The following is a 19,363-nucleotide window of genomic DNA, read 5'->3' as shown; positions in this document are numbered from 1 at the left end:
GCCAGTCTGGTGAGAATAATTTCTCAGTTGAGGTTCCCTGTTTCAAAATAAAGCTAGACTTTGTGAAATTGACACAAAACTAGTCAACAAAGGTATATGTAGGTAATTAATTTGTAACAATAGTGAATCAAATTAATATATATTATCTCAGAGGGTGAATGTGTGTATTTGTTTATGGGCCGGGAAAGTTAAAAAATCTCTTTATTTAACTAAAATCTCTAAAAACTACAATAAATACTCAAGAGGAAAAACATGTAACCAAAATTTAGCACTATACGTATCCCCTGAATCATAAAGACATAATAAAAGTAGAGAAAGAAACAAGGGAGATACAAAAAGCTAGAAGACAAGTAATTAAACAGCCATTATCTACTTATCAATAAGAATGCTGAATGTAAATGCATGCAACTGTTCAATCGAAGACACAAAGGAGCTAAATGAAATCAATACCAGTTGTGGCTAGAGGTGACTCTAGTAATAACGGAGCCTGATTAAAAGTAATAATAACCGTATGCTGATGATAGTTGACAGATTTTATTTTTGAAGACACTTAAAAGCAGACTGAAAGTGTGTAATAACATATGCAATGAGATCGTGATTAAAAGGGAGCAAGGGTACTGATATAAGATAGACTTCTAGAAAACAATGACCACCAGCAACAAAGAAGGTCCTTGATTAATGATAAAGGGAAAAATTGTGAAGGATCTCTAACAGCTGTAAATATTTGCCGTAGTGGAACATAGATAAAATAAATATTCTTTGACAGAAGGAAAAGAAGGAAAAAGTGATATAGTATTATTCAGAGATTTCAGTACCTCACATTCAACAATGGTTTCATCAACATAATTGAAAGTTAACAAGAAAATACTGGACATGAATGGTATTTGCTTAATTAATTTATTAGTCACTGCATCACTATAAGTAAGCATGGAAGTCAGCTTATAAGTTTTATTATGAACACATATTTATAGACATATTCAACTTTAAGTTTTTCTTATTTATGTTTTTAAATTGACTTTGACTATTTACAAACTATAAGTGCCATCAAGAAATATTTTAAAGAAGAAAGGAAATAAGTTGACAAGTATTAAAGCTAAAAGTTTTCCAGGTTTGTTAGAATATAATCCTTTCTACATATTTATTTTCAGTTTGCATATGTATACAACTCAGTAAAGAGCATGGTAGAGAAAAGGCAAGTCACAAGCCACTAACAAGGAAGGCGAGAGAGGGTCTGAGCATCCTCATCATCTATGAAAGTGGTTCTATTTAATCCTCGAGGCTGGACAGTCATTGTAGAAATCCCAAGGAGATGGATGTGATGCCCTTGGACGATGGCAATGCTGGCAGAGTTTACGGAACTGGGGGTTGAAGCTGAAGGCAGACTGTGGGCAGCCACAGCACAGCTTTGAACAAAAACTACAAGAGCAGTAATAAGAGGAACTTATAGTAAATGTAATATTAAGAGAGCCAAAGAAGAAACCTGAGAAATGGCTCAGTCAGTGAAGTACTTTGCCTTCAAGCATGAGTATTTGAGAGTGCAATCTCCACAAGTCACCTAAAATAAAGTTAGGCATTGTGGCACATACATTCCAGAGTTGGAAAGTAGAGACAGGGAGATACATGAGGCTCAGTGGCCAGCTGGCCTCACTTACTTGGCAAGTTCAAGACCTGTTAGAAATGCTGTCTCAGAAACCAAGGTGGACAATACATGATGAACAGGTTGTCTTCTCTTTATAGTTCATATGTACACAGACACACACACACACATGTATGTATGCACACGTGTGTACAAAGACATACAAACACACAGGATACAATAAAAGGACTTAGTTTAAAGGATGCTGTGGAAAGGGTTTGAAACTAGCAGGAAGATAAGGGCTTGCATGTCTCTAGTGATATTTGTCACATAAGGGCAAATATCACAACCCTAGATAAAAGATGTCATAAACATTGCTTAAACTGTTCACACCAATGCCATTTAAAATGCAGCAAAAACATGCTTCAAGAAAAAAGAGCAAATCTGTTGACATTACTGGCACTTGTCTTTATAATATGCAGGTCAAATCTACATGTTTCATGGTTCATTTTTTTAAAGGGCAAATGGAAAGAGAACAAGGAAGAAAGAGAGTTAGTTCTAGAAGCTTAGGGCACAAACCCCTTGACATCTAACAGCAAGGGTACAGGGAAAAACAATAACCAAAGTTAAATGTCACATTTTCCCAGTTCTCAGAATGACAAAATATTATTCATTCATATCTTGAATTTGATTTTCTGTTTGGAATAAAATGAAGGCATAAATTTTGAATTTTTAAAAACAATAATTTATGTTTTCTCTGAAAATGCACAAATGTTTACAAGACATGACTCTTCAAGAACCAATTCCAAGTAAAGTAAAATCTGGGCCCCACTCATCTTTCTCATTTCTCTAGATTCACTTGCCCTCCATCTTTCTTCCTTGTGCCTCTGCCTCCCAAGCTCCCAAGGGCACCGCACCCCTCATCTCAGGTGTGGGATGCTAGGCTCTATGAACTCACAGTTCTCTTGGGAATCTGAAGTTAAAGTTAAAATGCCATAAGACAGAGGTTTTCTTGGTTTAAGATTCTAACCCTATGATTCTAAGAATCAATAAAGATGAGCAAAAAGCAGATCTGTGAATAAAACAAAAACCTGAATCTCCGGAGCAAGGCCTATTGTTGGTAGCAAGCTACTATTTGAACAGTCCCTGAAAGGTACAATATACTTGTCAAGACATGTAGAAGTAACCTGGCTATTTCAACCATACCAACAAATCTATTCATGTTAAGTAATTATAGAGTAGGAACTGAAAAGTAAAAAGACATTAACGAAGATAAATATGTATGCATCATGAACTTAATTTGGAATTCTTTGTGTTTCATACAAAGTGGGAAGGTCACACACAAAAAAAATTGCGTGGAGGTGTAAGAACTGAAAAGAACTTCAAGTTGAAAAAAGACATCAACTGCAATTATATTCATATGCCCTATTTAGAAAAAAAAAAAACATCCTGAAACCATCCCCAGTGTGGAAATGAAGGCATTTGTTGACTGCATTTTTTCTCTTTCCTCTAATTAGTTATGCTTCAGAACTTATTAAACCGTTTGGCACTTTGGACACACAAAAGAATTATGCCCTACCAAGAGACTGCATGGAAGCCAGGATCCGATCCCAAAGAATAAGAAAGTACCTGTTTCTGAATCCAGAGGTTTGAATTAATTTGAACATGACCTCCCTTCTCTAGCCTTCCTTTCTCTACGGCAGAGTCGATAATAAGGAAAGCAAGGCTACTGAATGAAGTTCTACACAATTTGACAACTGACTCATCAGACTACAAGGGAAGGGGAAAGTGAATGAGAAGAGGGGAGCGAGGGGGACGGTAGTAGAAAGAAGAGGAGGAGAGGGGAGGGGGAGGGGGGCGGAGAGTGATAGGAGGCAAGAGCTCTTGGAGGGGAAGGGACAGGAAGAGAGATGAAAGGGAAGGACAACAAAGGCTGACGATAGATTACCTGCTAATTTTTGAAATTTCTTCCAACTTGGAATTATTTCAAAGGAAGCTAATAAATAATTTAAAAGGAGCAAGAAGAAAGGAGAGAGAAAGGAAGGGACAGTCATCGCAAGCCCGTGTGATTGGTGAGTTAGCTAACCTCCACCTCTCCTCCGCTCTGGAAGCATTGTTCCAGAGTCTTAAATGTTAAAAATTGTACTTTAATTGCCTCTTAGCGGAAGTAATTCTTCTTAAGGTCCCATTAAAAAAATATAAAAGGAAGAAGGCTGCCAGAGAGGTGTCCACAGAATTCAACTCATTAGTTTAGATAGGACTCATCTGAATCCTGAGACTTGGAAGAAGAAAGATCAAAAGCACACGCTCACATAAATAAAATGTGGCAGATAGATGGGACCAGCCTGAAACCTGGGGGGCCCTGTGTTCATTTCTTGGTGTCATTGGCCAAAGCCAGAAGCCATTTCCTTTTCAAATGGAAGGAAAATGCACTTTTCTGTCTGTCCTGCTGAGCAAACGGCTCCATTTGAAAAGACCCAAGTCAGAGGTACTGTCCTGGCTGCTTCTTCCAACCCTTTAGAGGGGTTAACGAGGTGCAGGGTAATGAAGGAAATGAAGCCAAGTAAATGATGGTAAGGAGTCCACAGCACTCACTTCCATACCGTGATGTTTGACGCCTGTTTTCCCATCATCCCTACTGACAAGATCATTAAGGAGAAGACAAATGCATCTGTTCACTGAATGGGGGGTGTTGTTTCATTGTCCGCTTTAAGCACACAAGGGTGGCCATAGCATGGATATGCTCCACTTTAGCACAAAGGGCGGTTCCGGTGATGTGCGGCTTCTGTGAAAGATGATGACTCTTTTCTCCTCCAGCAGACCAAAGCTAAACATCAAGCAACAACGTCAAGTACACCCAGAGTGCTGATTCCCAAGCCCTCTGCTATTTCCTTGCAATAATATTTAAAGAGAAATAATTCCTGCAAGAGACTTAACTGTAGCCATAATATTCTTTCAAACAGTTAAAGGTTGCTTGGCAAACAATGGTATTCTATTCTTTGCAGCCCCAATTCATTTTCTACTAGTTTTTACAAAAACCACTTTCCAGCAAAAGGTCATTTCTTCTCCATTCTGAATCCTGTATTTTTCAAATAATTGTACTTTTTGAAATCGGGTTTTCTTTTTTATTTATTTATTTTTTTTTTTTTTTGCTTTGGATTCCACATTGATTTTCATTTTTGCCTTTGCAGTGTCGAGCACCCACCAGTCAGTCTTTCTCTCATGAGAACCAGACAGGCTACGGTAGGTTGACCTCGGTAGCAAAAAATAAAAAATCCAATAATTTAAAGATTGAACTCATTTTTCATGAGGCACAGGCCATAAAAAATATGATCAAAATGAAGCTGACAGTGTGCAACTCTTAAGTTATTTTATTTGAGAGAAACACAAGCTCGCCTGACCTCCCATTTTTTCCTTCTATCTCTGTGTGGATTCCATGAACCTGCTGCAGGTATTTAAACAGAAAGTGATCTAGAGATTCATTCAGCAAGTTTGTTTACCAAAACAAGCACCTTACACTATGGCCACTGTATGTTAAATTGTTTTTTTGTTGTTTGTTTGTTTTAATTCTGTCAGATTCGTGAAGTGTTACCTCCTTGGATTTGCTCTGTTAGGATTCTTACCTACTAAGTATCTGAACTTTAGAATAAATTTATCGTCAGCCAACTAATTTTTCTGGGTAAAGAAAGCAGATGGATGGGACCAGCTTTACAAACCTAAATTTAACTTCCTCCCATTGTGTTTGCTCCTGTGAGTCTCATTAGCCTCCTCAGCACCATCTTCTTCATAATTCACCCACCACCATGAGGCAGGACCATAGGGAATAGGGTTATGTGTATTCAACCCTCTCTTTATTACTAACTAGCTGGGCACGTCTTCGTACTTCCTCAGCCCTTGCTGGGCTCTTCCCTAAAGGCAAAGGCTGACTAGATAGATCTATTGCCTTCCAAGACCAACTCCCTGCATTGCTAATCTGAAAATAGTTCCAAAAGTAAATTCCCGCTTACCAATGATTGTGGACATTAGGCTTTAGGCTGTGGTCAGCTTTTATCTAAACTAATGTAATGTGACTCTACATTCTGCGTTAGCTGTGACTGAGACTAATGTTCTTTGCTGAAACAGCTACCAGTTTCCACTGAAATTCATCATCTTATTAGTGACCCCTTTTCCAAAGTCATCACACAGAGGGGATTTCTGTTTAGAAAGTTGAGAAACTCCAGGACTATAACACACTTGTTATGACATCAGAAAAATTCACAGTACCTAAAATAGCCACCACCTCGTCATCCTGGATAACTTCCAGAGACCCCGACACCACAAAGCAGAGGGCATCAACACTTTCTCCAGCATGGTAAATCAGGTCCCCAGGAGCACAGTGAATGGTTTGGAACTCCACTGCCAAGGCACGCAGGCACCCATCGCTGGCCAATCGGAATGCAGGATGTTCATTAAAAACCTTCCGGTTCAGATGAACACAGATGTCAGCTCTCATGTCCTTGGGACATATGGAGAGGACCTGGAAGAGTGAAAAAGGAATGAGTGAAATGGAAAGATAAAGGATCTATTTCAGAAGAAAAATGTCACACAACAAATGCTTATTGACCACTACTGTGTCTGCTAGACACGGTGATAGGCACCTGGAAGGCAAAGTTAGACACTGGCCAGTCCTCAAGGAAATCAGGGTCCAGTGAGATGCACTGATGCAAACACAGACATTACAGCATCAGATCGCATAAGCACAGCACAATGCAGTCAGTCAACATTAGAGGAAAGAATGTTTCCCTATGACAACATAGTCTTGAGATGCCAGGAAGAGTCTTGGCAAAAGTTGTAGTCAATCCTGAAAACATGTGCATGCAAATAACATTACACAGGCTGAGTAAATTACATTGATTTATTTATGAATATATGTGTGCTTATATATTATATATGTACATATATACATATATATGTGTATATATATATTAACAATTGTAGAAAATGAGGCCATGGATTTGGAAGAGACTAGAGAGTGACTAGGGAGAGTTTAGAGAATGGAAAGAACAAATAATATAATTATACTAGCAAATCAAATCCAAGAACACATCAGAACCATCATCCACCATGACCAAGTCAGTTTCATCCCACAGATGCAAGGATGGTTCAACATATGAAAATCTGTCAATGTAATTCACCATATAAACAAGCTGAAAAATAAAACCACATGATCATCTCATTAGATGCTGAAAAAGCATTTGACAAAATATAACATCCCTTCATGATAAAGGTCTTGGAGAGAGTGGGGATACAAGAAACATGCCTAAACATAATTAAGGCAATATACGGCAAGCCAACAGCCAACATTAAACTAAATGGAGAGAAACTCCCAGCAGTTCCACTCTCTCCATATCTATTCAATATATTTCTTGAGGTCCTAGCTAGAGCAATAAGACACCAAAGGGAGATCAAGGGGATACAAATTGGAAAAGAAGAAGTCAAATTCTCACTGTTGGCTGATGATATGATAGTTTACATAAGCGATCCCAAAAATTCTACCAAGGAACTTCTACAACTCATAAACACTTTCAACAATGTAGCAGGATACAAGATTAACTCAAAAATCAGTAGCCCTCCTGTACACAGATGATAAAAGGGCTGGGGAAGAAATCAGAGAATCAACACCCTTTACAATAGCCACAAATAGCACAAAATATCTCGGAGTAACTCTAACCAAACAAGTGGAAGACTTGTATGACAAGAACTTTAAATCTTTGAAGAAAGAATTTGAAGACACCAGAAAATGGAAAGACCTCCCATGCTCTTGGGTAGGCAGAATTAATATAGTAAAAATGGCAATCTTTCTGAAAGCAATTTACAGATTCAACGCAATGCCCAGCAAAATCCCAGCAAAATTCTTCAAAGACCTCAAAAGAATGGTACTCAACTTCATTTGGAAAAGCAAAAAACCCAGGATAGCCAAAACAACCCTGTACAATAAAAGAACTGGAGGCATCATAATCCCTCTCTTCAAACTCTACTACAGAGCTACAGTACTGAAAACAGCCTGGTATTGGCATAAGAAGAGACAGGAGGACCAATGGAACCGAATAGAAGACTTGAAGATCAATCCACACATCTTTGAACATCTTATCTTTGATAAAGAAGCAAAAAAATATCAAATGGAAAAAAGGAAGCATATTTAACAAGTGGTGCTGGCATAACTGGATATCAACATGTAGAAAAATGAAAATAGACCCATATCTATCACCATACACAAAACTCAAGTCCAAATGGATCAAAGACCTCAACATAAAGCCAGCAACATTGAACCTTATAGAAGAGAAAGTGGGAAATACACTTGAAAAGATTTCAATCTTTCAAGGGTAAAGCTAAGTTGATCCTCCCATTCAGTTAAAAATAGTAATATTTAATGTAGAATGGCTTTCTTTCTTTTTAAAATTATGTTTTAGCTTTAGATCCCCCCCAAGACTTGAATTACCCCAACTATCCCTCTTATTTGTATTACCATAAACATAACACTGGCAGCTTCCCTGCAGGAATGATTGATCTATCATACAGTATAATAAAATTATACCTTCTGAATCATTTGTCTCTACCTTCCCTATGACTACATTTTATTTCATATCACGATCATCTCCATTACTTTCTTTCTCACAGTTTTTCAAATTCCTATAGACAACAACCATCAGTTTACTTGCCTTTCTGAAATGTCTCCTCTTTAAAGAAATTAATGCCCTACTGGGACTTAAAAAGCAGTTGGTACTTCCCCCATATTAACATTTCCAGTAGTGATAATAAATATATCAAGCTTTAGTGGGTTTTTCTAAACCCACTAAAGGTTTTAGTGTTTAGTGGGTTCAGATCACTCAACAGGCATCTACTCAGCTTCTGCTATGTGTCATTGTGTTAATACCTGGCTATGTATAAATAGACATCATCCCTGCTGTAGAAAAGCTAACAATGTGTTTGGAAAATAGACATGAAAAGACACGTACAATATAGTGGAAAAATACAGTGACAGGGACACAGGAGCACAAGTTACCAATGAGTCTTGGCTTTCAGCTTCTAGCATGAGTTCATAAGGTTAAGTACAGGAGGACTGGAGTCCAGGTTCAGCTAATGTTTAGGAAAGTGGTTCTCAACCTTCCTAATGCTTCAATCCCTTAATACAGTTTCTCATATTGTTGTGACCCCCCCAACTATAAAATTATTTTATTACTACTTCATTGCTATAATTTTGCTACTGTTATGAATTGTAATATTTATTTATATTTATTTACATTTCTCTTATATTTAGGATATCTGATATACAGCCTCAAAGGGATCATGACCCACAGGTTGAGAGCTACTCGTCTAGGGTATTTTACTTACGTTCTCCAATCAGCTCATATGATATAAGGATACTGTGCACTGGTATCATAAGTTCACGGTAAAATTTTAAGTTATCCTCTATAGCCTGCACATAGCCCATGACTGAAAAAAATGCTAGTCTTTATTACCACTTGTATGTATATTCCTATAGTGTTTTTTAGCCCTCTGCTGAATCTATTTCCTTCTACCCCTGTATAAGTCCATGATGTTTGATAAAATGAATTAAGGAAGTACTTTAACATAAATCTGAACGTACTTCAAAAATAGGCTAAGATTAGTATATTTTTAAGTTGAAAATATAAGCTATTTTTAAAACATACACACACATAAATACTACATTATAAAGCACAAGGGAAAAATGAATTGCTCTGTTTCTATCTCTTTACCATACGGGATTTTTATTGGTTTTTATTCAATTTTGAGACAATCATTTTAAGCCGTTTTAGTTATTTCTTTCTGGACTCATATTGCAATTGGAATCTTCTAATATTTAGAACAATCTCTGTTTACTAAAAGATGTTTTTCATTGTATTTTAAGTACAGTTCTGCTTTTTCTGTTTCACTTAACTTCTGATACAAACACTTTTTTGCTTTTTTTTTTTAAGATTGTAATACTTATTATTTTTATTTGTCTTACTTTGGATTTTGAAACCAGACTTTTTATATATACAAAGCTGACTTTGAATTTATTATGTAATCCAGGCTGGCCTCAAATCCATGGAAATCCTCCTGCCTCAGACTCCCAAGTGTAGAAATTGCAGGACTGTATCACCCACTTTTATGTCCCGCTTTCACTAATTATATCTAATTATATTGATTTATGGTACACATGTACAGTTTCCATAAAGTGACAAGTTAGTTAAGTGTTACAATAGACCAAGCAGAGACATGCCTAATGATAACAAGGTCCCTCTCTACCCTTAGACAAACCATCTTCCTGACATGGTGTGTGCTATCAGAATTAAAAGCATATTATTATTTATCTTGGAAATGATGATATTTATAACATTTTGGGGCAAGAAAAAATGTAGTTTCAAGCAACAGAATAAAAATATCATTTAAGATAACTCTCATGTATAGTACATGGTTCAAATTGTCGTCTATTGTTATGACAGTCACATCCAATATTTTCCTTGGTAGATTCTCTAATGGCATCTCACAATTGCCAGCAAATAAAATTATACCACAGTGGAGAAGATTCAGAGTAAGAGCGACTTCTGCTCATTTCCAATGTGTATTATGTCTCCCTTCATCGTGTTAACATATTAACAAATTAGATTCTTAATTAAGAGAAGCAATAAATTTTCCCTTGGAAGAGCAATGAAGTATTTAAGGAATCATTTCTCATAACACTGAAAACCAGCTCTGAAAAACAGATGAATGCCATACTTTGAACTCTAAAACATTTTTGTATTATTTATGACATCCATTAAACCCAAGGTCAAGAGCTATAGTAGCTGAAATCTTTCAGGATATGAGGGTCTAATCTCAACACTATGGCTACAGAACCCTCAGCAAATTAAATATGGCCACCTTATCTCTGATTTCTTAAAATAATTCATAGCTTGCTTCCTACCAAGTAAAGGCGACATTCTAGCCAGGCTTGTGGGGCTTTAGTGGGACCCTCTGCCTTTCTCTCTTCCCCAATAGGCACATCTCAGCCACACCTTTCTCACCCTTCTCAACTTGCCATGCACCTGGTGATGTTTCACATGTGTTTTTCTCTTGATTGGCAGGTTTCATCATCACTTTCTGTGTCTCATCATCTCAGATTCATCTTTCTGTGACAAATGCAACTTCTACATAGTTCAACTATAAAATAGAGGATTTATTAGGAAACAAAACTAAGATGAAGAGGTCTTATGATTTGTATGCAGAAAAAAAGCAATGAAATTATTGTCAGAGCTTTGAAACATTTATTTTCAGCTTTAAAATATTTTTTAGTGTTTCTCAAATGAACCTTTATATTATGTGTAAGGCATAAAATGAAATAATTAAAATAAAATAAAAGCAACTTTAGCTGGGAGAAACTCTAAGAACTAAGACTCCATATAGCACACATTCAGTCATTCATTTAATCATAGGTTTTGAGCATTGGTTGAAACTCTAGCATTACACAGGTCCTCAAAGTCTAGAAGAAAAACTATCACAGTGCCTGTTCCCTAGAGCTTACAGTCAGGAACAGTTGAAAAATCACTGTTTCTTGCCCAGTGCCCCATTTACAGAGAAGACAAATGTTTTTCCTAAAGGCTGTGTGGTTTGCTGAGGTCATACTCAACAAATAACTACAAAACTCTTTAGTTCCAGCATGCACCCAAGTAAAGCTGAACAAGAATAAAATATAACATCTATGCCCTCTGTTGCTCTCTGATTCTTTGTATATGACATAAAACAAATAATGCTGATTTTTAAAAACCGTTTAAGGTTCAGTTAATCAAATCTACAATCTAACAGAAAAGCACTAGTTTCCACTCTCACCACTGAGCAGCCAAGATTTTGTTTGAAATGTGGTTTTTGCTTCTAAATACTTGCATATTGTTCACAAATGTGCCACACACTTCAACATATCAGTAAAGGCACAAGAACTCATGATTTATACTAAAGAACGCCATCTCTTACTTGAAATGCAGGTTGTCACCCATAGATGAAAAGGCCCCGAGCTAGATATTCAGTGAATATTTAATAAATATTCCTCCCTCGTCCACGTTCATCCATTATGTAACTGGAAACCATAGGAAAGGAGGTCTAAATATATTGATACAAGAGCCAAGATGCTATATTCGGATGCCCTGAGGATAAGACTACCTTAAGAGTCAGTTTTTATACCCTCTCTCACTTAGTCTTCTGAAGTACTTTAAACCATACTCTATCATTTACTGTACATGACATGAATAATTAAAAGCATTAAAGAAATTGAACATTTCCACAATTCATACTTATTTATATTGTCATTTCCATAAAACTTGAAATTCTAAAGTTTTATTTTCTACTATCATTCTTAAAAATCATATTACCAATATTTAACTAATGAAATACTTATTTTTAAAAACAAAGATGGAGTTAATTAAGAAAAGAACATCTCTGGGTATTGATCATACAACCCTTTAATCCCAGAACTCTAGAGGCAGAGATATGTGGATCTCTGTAAGTTTGAGGCCAGCCTGGTCTATATAGTGAGTTCCAGAACAGTCAGTACTGTTTCACAGAGAAACCCTTTCTCACAAAACCAGAGAGAGAGAGGGAGGGAGGGAGGGAGGGAGGGAGGGAGAGAGAGAGAGAGAGAGAGAGAGAGAGAGAGAGAGAGAGAGAGAACATCTCAGTGTAGATTTAAGCATTAGCATTAAGAAAGACAGAGGGGCTAATGAAATGGCTCAGTGGTTAAAACCACTTATTGCTCTATGTAAGAACTGAAATTTAGTTAAGCATTTATATAAAGGGCTTTAACTCAAGATCCAAAGAATCCAACACCTCCTCCTGGACTCTGTGAAATGAACACCACACACCCATGTTGTAAGGGAAGGCGGCTTGGTGATTCCTGGCTGCTCAGCCCTAAATAATCACACAGAAACTGTATTATTTAAATCACTGCTTGACCTACTAGCTCTAGATTCCCATTGGCTAACTCTTAAATCTTAATTTAAACCATCTCCATTATCTGTGTATTGTCACATGGCAGTGGCTTACTGGCAAAGTTCTGGCATCTGTGTCCAGCAAGGTTACATGGCTCTGACTCTGCCTTCCTTCCCCCAGCATTCAGTTTAGTTTTCCCCACCTAGCTCTATTCTACCCTATCAGGCCAAGCCAGTTTCTCTATTCATCAATGGTATTCAGAGCATATGGAGGGGAATCTGACATCTCTCATGCATACACGCACAGACTCATACTAAATAAACACATGTAATTAAAAAATTAACAGCAGAAAAAAAGAGATGGAGAGAGATATATGTAAGAGAAACACATGCCTTCATGAATGCTTACCTATAAACATATTTTCAGTCACTGCTGACTCAGTTCCCTCATAGTTAGTGCATTTAGGTTGTAATTAGGGAGCCAGATTTCCAGTTTTCTCTTTTATAAACCAGTAGTCACTAATCCTCTGCTATATCAGATCATCAAAATATGTGCGTTAAAAAACAGTATGTAAAATATAAAACATCTTTAAGACACTTTCCAAACTGCCTCTCGGCAGAAGTGTACCAAGTTACTCAACCCTGCTGCACGTGAGAGAATTGTGTGTGTTTTCAATAATCTAATGCTTAAATTGTGTGAGAGAGAAAAGGCAGTTTTACCCAAAAGAAAAACAGAATTGTACAGTGTAGGGAGCAAGAACAGAGGGAGCTTCAGCCTTGGTGGGGTTCTGCCTCAACTCCTAAGCCACTGCCTATGGGGTGACCAAAAATGACCTACAGGAGCAGAGGGAGCTTCAGCCTTGGTTGGAACTCTGTCTCAACTCCTAGGCCAGTTCCCAGTGCCCATGAGCTAACCACAACTGACCCACAGAAAACAATACTAAAGTGCTAGTGGAGAAAAGGGTCACAAGGAGTGAACTGAACAGGGTCTTGTTGTGAGGCCTCTTATTGCTGTAGGATTAATACTTCAATTGATTATGTATAAAATCCTGCACCAGGAGAAATATATAATGTTCGAGCGTTTAATAATAATGGACATGTCAAAAACGGGCTCCTTGTTTTCTCCCTAGAATATGCAAAGGATGTAAATACATTAATGACATTCTGACAGACTGAAACTAACACCAACATGCTTCAAAATCCTTCCTGTTTTCATGCAATTCAATCATGCACTGCTAATCATTCTCTCCTCAGGAGTCCCAGAGAATTGATATTAAGTTGGAGAAATCACTGGGAGTATATAAAATATTTTGGACATAAAATATTTTCATACTCTTTCCTAGAAATAAGGAGTCTTAATATTAGAAAAACCCCGTGTGCCTCACACACTGTTGTACTGTTCATTTGGGGGAAAGAAAAGAGAGTTCACTGGGTGGGGTGAGGGGTAGTCACATGGAACATAAGAATCAGTGTCTGATGTTCATCTGCCAGTCTCCAGGGGCTCAGACCTCCACGGAATTCTGCCAGGAACAAAGTAATGAAATGACACTAAGGCAAATTAACTTCCCTTATTTGAAAGTAAGAGGTCACATTTAGTGACTTAAGACTGTTATAACCAGTGAAGAATTAGAAGTTAAAACCCATTGGTTTCACATCAGACACTAATTTCCTGAGAACGGGCTTCAATCCTGGAGGCTCTTACTGTAAACAGGCAGTGAGGTCATCCTATTAGCTTTCCAGGATCTTTCAGAGCGACCTGTGTAGCAGGTGGAAAAGAGCACATGCTGCCATTGGTTTTCGCCTCTACAGAGCTTCAATGTAGTAGCTTTCTAAAGTGAGGACTCAGAGACAATGAAGTCTACATTGGGAATGGGTAATAGAGCAATGTGTAAGGACACTTGTTGTCCAGCCTGAGGATATACCTGCATGTCTGAGTTCAAGACCCAGATCTTACAAGCTAGAATCAGAGAACTGTATCCTTTGACCTCCAAGCTCATATACAAACATATATGTGTGTGTGTGTGTTTGTATATATATATGTGTGTGTGTGTGTGTTATGTATATATTTGTATATGTACATATGTGTGTGTATATATAGAGAGATAGATATAGATAGATACAGATACAGATACAGATACAGATACAGATACAGATACAGATACAGATACAGATACAGATACAGATATAGATATAGATATGGGTGTGTATCTATTCTCTATGGTACTGATCCAAATACCACCTTTCATTTTATATGCTAAATTTTGACTAAATAAAATACTTTTCTATTCATGTGAAAAAATCTTTAAAAATTAAGATTTTTTGAAATGTATTTGATTAATTTCATAGAAAAATAGAAACAGTAGTCTTCCTACTGACCATGACTTTTTCTTAAGTCACCTTTGTCAAGGGTGATTTCTAGCTTCTGTAAAGCAATGATCTCACCCGCTCATGGAATCAGAAACGGAAGCTCCACTGCTGGAGTGTTAGTGAAGGTTGGGCACATTTATACCCTAAGACATAATAATTCTACTTCTATGTGTATGCATGACAAAATAAAATATCTGTCTATGTTGATAATATGATTAAAAATAGTAAAAACAGAGAAAAAAACAAGTAATTTTCAGGGCCATAGCATTTGTGGCATCACAATAGACCCAAGCTGAAAATTATCCAGACACACAGAAATGCTGACATTTACCGCATTGCATCATGTTCACAGACTGGACTAGCATCCAGCAACAGAAGTGAGAGAAGGAAGCATAGAATCAATAAATGGATCCCATCAACATAAAGCTGACATTAAAAGAAAAATCAAGTCTGTGTAACCTATTTATATAAAGTATAAAGGAGGGCAAAACGAGTTATTGAAGCTGACAGTCAATATGCAAGTGACTCTTGGGAAGGCAACACAGGTAAGCATCTGTAGAGTACGCAGCAAGGAGGACTTGGGGTTCAGGTAGGAGATTAGCAGGATGGTAGCTACACATGAATGTTCATTTTGTGGACATTTAAAGACTTGTTCATTGGAAATACTATTTTGAATTTTCATCATTTTGAAATATTTAATTTTAATGTTTGATTTAGGGGCAGAAAAGATGACTGAGTGATTAAGAACACTAGCTGCTCTTCTGGAAGATCCAGCAGTGACTTCTTCTTTTAGTGGTCAATCCTTAGCTATTTTGGATAAAGACACACACAAAAAATACAAATAAATACATTTTTCCTCAAAAGAGAAAAATATGAAAATTTGTTTGAAAAGTTCAGTTTCTCTTGTAAACCGATATTAAGAGTACACCAAAAAGGAACAGAAAGTTATCTTCAAAGGATTGGAACTTAACGAAGTGGAAAGAAACTAAACGAAAGCATTTTTAGAGTACCAATAGGTGAGTTATGGAAATCACACTGAAACATTTCCACAGATGTAAGATTGATACGGATCACACGTTACGAGTAAGATTGAAATCAGGACAGAGTATAAAACAATGGTGCATTGTAGAAATAGAAAGCTTCAAATAACATAAGCTTTGCATCCAGTCTCCAAATGTGTTGACATTTTGCAAAGCAGCCCCTGCTCAGTATGTTTCTGCTGAGAAAGGTTTGCTATGTTATTGCACATAGTTCAAAGGTGACAGCAATATTTGACTAGCTTTTTTTAACCAAAGTTGTTCCCATTAGTAAAGTTTGAAGAATTTAGCTCACAGGGATCTGTGAAGCAGAAAAAAGGGAGGAGGATAGTTATTTGAGAACTTATATATACATGGACGCTTCCTAGAGTTTTCTTAGAGCAGCAGTTTTGCACAAATGAAACATAAAGAGCAGCATGTAGACATTTCTATGATTTTGGCATGAAATGTGGTCTGAAAGTTTCATGTGTTAGGTGGTTAGTCACTAGCTGGCCGTGTTCTGTGCTCTCCCTGAAATTCTGGTTACATTAGCAAGGAAAAGACAAGTCACTGGAGTTGTGTGCTTGGGGACGTCTTGTCCCCTGTCCATTACTCCACCACATAATCCCACCCACCATCATGTCCTACAAAGGACATGCCCAAGACTACATGGAATGAATTCCCTGCTGCCATGAACCAAAATGAATCAATCCTCCCTCCAGCTGTCTGTGCCAGATTTCATCATAGTAACTCATCAGTTATGCAGACTATGAGACTATAACAAGCATACAATAGGTACAGGAAATATAAGATAAAACCAAGTGAGTGAAAAGGTGAAGCCCAGACTGAGAGAAAATAATATATGTGCGTGTATGTAGATTCATATATATTTACACCTATAAATAATAAGCATTATATACACTACAAAAAGTCCCACCAAAATACAAATGAGGATAATGAGAGGCAAATATGATCAAGGAATGCCAGAAATAGTTATGAAAATCTCACAATGACACTCATAGTTTTGTACAACTAACATATGCTAATTTTAGAACTCTAAACATATAAAACATATGACATCTTTGGATTGAGCCTGGCTGGAGAGTTTTGAGTTCCACATGCATTCATGAACATATCTCAACCAGAATTTGGAAATTTTTCAGATATTAGTTCCTTTAAAATCTTTTTCTCACATTCTCTCTGTGCCTTTACTTCATGATGCCTTCCTATCATTTCTTGGTGCTGTGCAGTGAATCCCATGGGTCGCTTTACTCTTTTTTCTCCTCTAACTAGATATCTGAGCATATGTCTTGAATTCACAGATTCTGTCTCCTTGATCAAGTCTGCTGCTGAGAATCTCCACTGCATTTCTGATATTAGTCATCCCTGTTACTATCATAAGTTTTATCTCACTGTTCTCAAAAATTCATTTGTTTCTTATAATTTCAACCTAAAATTGACTCACTGTGTTTATATCGTGTTTTTCTGATGACATACACACACATAAGCTCATGCATATCTGCATGTGTAAGCATGCAACACATCAAACAGTATCATTTCATCTTAAAGTTCTAGAAATTTCTGCCATCTGTGACCAAAAAAGAAAAAAAAAAAAAAAACACAGAGCTAACTCTGAAGACAGAGTCAGGCAAACACGGGTCAGTGCTGTGTGACGTCATTTGGGTGTGAAACCTGAATAAGAACTCAGTTCAGAAGCAGTAGAAAGGTGGTACTAGATGCTGTACCATGAAGAAATGGGAAGATGCTGAAATCTTCCTTAAAGCTGTGATGCATAAGAGGGTGATCGTGTCAGGGATGACCTTGCTCCCAAGAGTATTTAGACAATACAGAGTACAACTGATGGTCTCAAAAGAAAAAAAAAAAAAAGAAATTGGGAGAGGAGGGCTGACTATGACCAAAATACATAGCATGAAATTCTCATGGGATTAATAAAGAATGTTTTCTAAAATTGTGTAAAAGGCACAGACTTTCTGTTATCAAATTAATTAGCCCTGAAGACCTAATGCACAATGCTGTAGATATAAACAATACTACATTGTACCTATAACTTGCTAAGAGACTAATCTTCAGCATTTCTAATACCGGAAGGTGAGGAGTAAGGAGTCAGGCAGGTCACCATGTGAGAAGATGATTTTGATTAATATAAATAGATACTGTAATTGTGTTTTTGTGATATTCATTTTACAAAGCACAAATATATCAAACCATCACATTTTACATTTCAGTGTGGATTATTGTCAATTATTTCTCAATATGCCAAAATATTTTTTAAAGTAAAATAAAATTACTGAAGAAAATTCCTTGAAAATTGCTAAAGTCATTAAGTCTGAAACATGTGTGTTTAAGCCACAATAGGATACCAGGATGACAATCAATATGGCTACCGTATAAAGGATGGCAAGATACCAAGGTACAGGGAGAAGATGGAGCAACCAGGACTCTCATGTAGTCTGAGCTAAAAGGAGAGTGGTACCGCTTTTCAAAACCCTGTCGGCTTCAATAATACTAATCCACAGCACTGTAACCCATCAATCTTGATAAAAGTACATAGAGTATAGATAGACTTTCAGAAAGGTATAAACAAGGATTTCATGTTATTGTTGGTCACAGAAAATGCTGAACACTCCCATGTTATAAAATTAATACTCCAAAATATTTCAAGATCTGAAACTATTATTTGAATCCTGAAATAATGTTAAAAGTTTCAAGCTTTGTAATTTCAGGTTTCAAATTACAGAAATTCAAGTGGTAAAATCTATGCCAAAACAACAAAACTAAAAAAAAAAAAAAAAAAAAAAAAATTCTAAAAATCTTAAATACATCCATCCCCAACCATGCCAGATAAGAATCGTCAACCTTCAATAGCCTAAAATTAGACCCAGCTCCGAAGTCCATCAGCCGTATAATCTGACAGCCTTTATCAAAACCACATAGTTCAGGTTACAAAATGCTGTGTGGGTTCAATTATATGAAGTTCACTATCAAAACTGTGATTTCAGGAAACAAACTAAATACATACTGAGTGGTTTAAAAATTGGTAAATGTGTACAATATATTATTTAATTATAAGTGAAATTGAGTACTAATACATGCCACAACATGGGAAAACCATGAAAACATGCTAAGTAAAAGAAGGCAGTCACAGAGGGAAAAATGTATATTCTCCTACTTATAGGACAGGTCACAGACATGTAAACTTATGGAGACAAGAAGTGGTTGTTGTGGTCCAGAGGAGGCATTAATAGACATCCCCCAAAGAGGATAAATTTCTTTGAGAAATGGTGAGTGCCCTTGAGTTAGATACTGCAATAGTTGTAGAATCTTGCGGATATGCTTTAAAACCCATTTACTGTGAATTTTATAATAAGTAACCAATTTCTCAATTTTTAAAATAGTTATTTTAAAAGAAAAGATAAGGCACTGAAGAATATTTAGACATTAAT

At 36.7% G+C, this 19,363-nt stretch overlaps 1 protein-coding gene across 3 annotated transcripts in view; it reads right to left on the bottom strand.

Moving 5' to 3' along the window:
* The window catches only part of Kcnh5 (potassium voltage-gated channel subfamily H member 5), a 294,555-nt gene that overhangs the window by 76,355 nt on the left and 198,837 nt on the right, over positions 1-19,363 (bottom strand). For all 3 annotated transcript variants that reach the window (XM_057782950.1, XM_057782948.1, XM_057782949.1), the window contains one exon: positions 5,840-6,092. In XM_057782950.1, coding sequence (XP_057638933.1) covers positions 5,840-6,092 — 253 coding nt within the window. The remainder of the gene's footprint in view (positions 1-5,839; positions 6,093-19,363) is intronic.

The sequence above is a fragment of the Chionomys nivalis genome, chromosome 10 (genome assembly GCF_950005125.1).
Source record: "Chionomys nivalis chromosome 10, mChiNiv1.1, whole genome shotgun sequence".
NCBI classification, from domain to species: Eukaryota; Metazoa; Chordata; class Mammalia; order Rodentia; family Cricetidae; genus Chionomys; species Chionomys nivalis.
The sequence above is the reverse complement of the archived record's forward strand: the minus strand, read 5'-3'. Positions and strand labels throughout refer to the sequence as shown.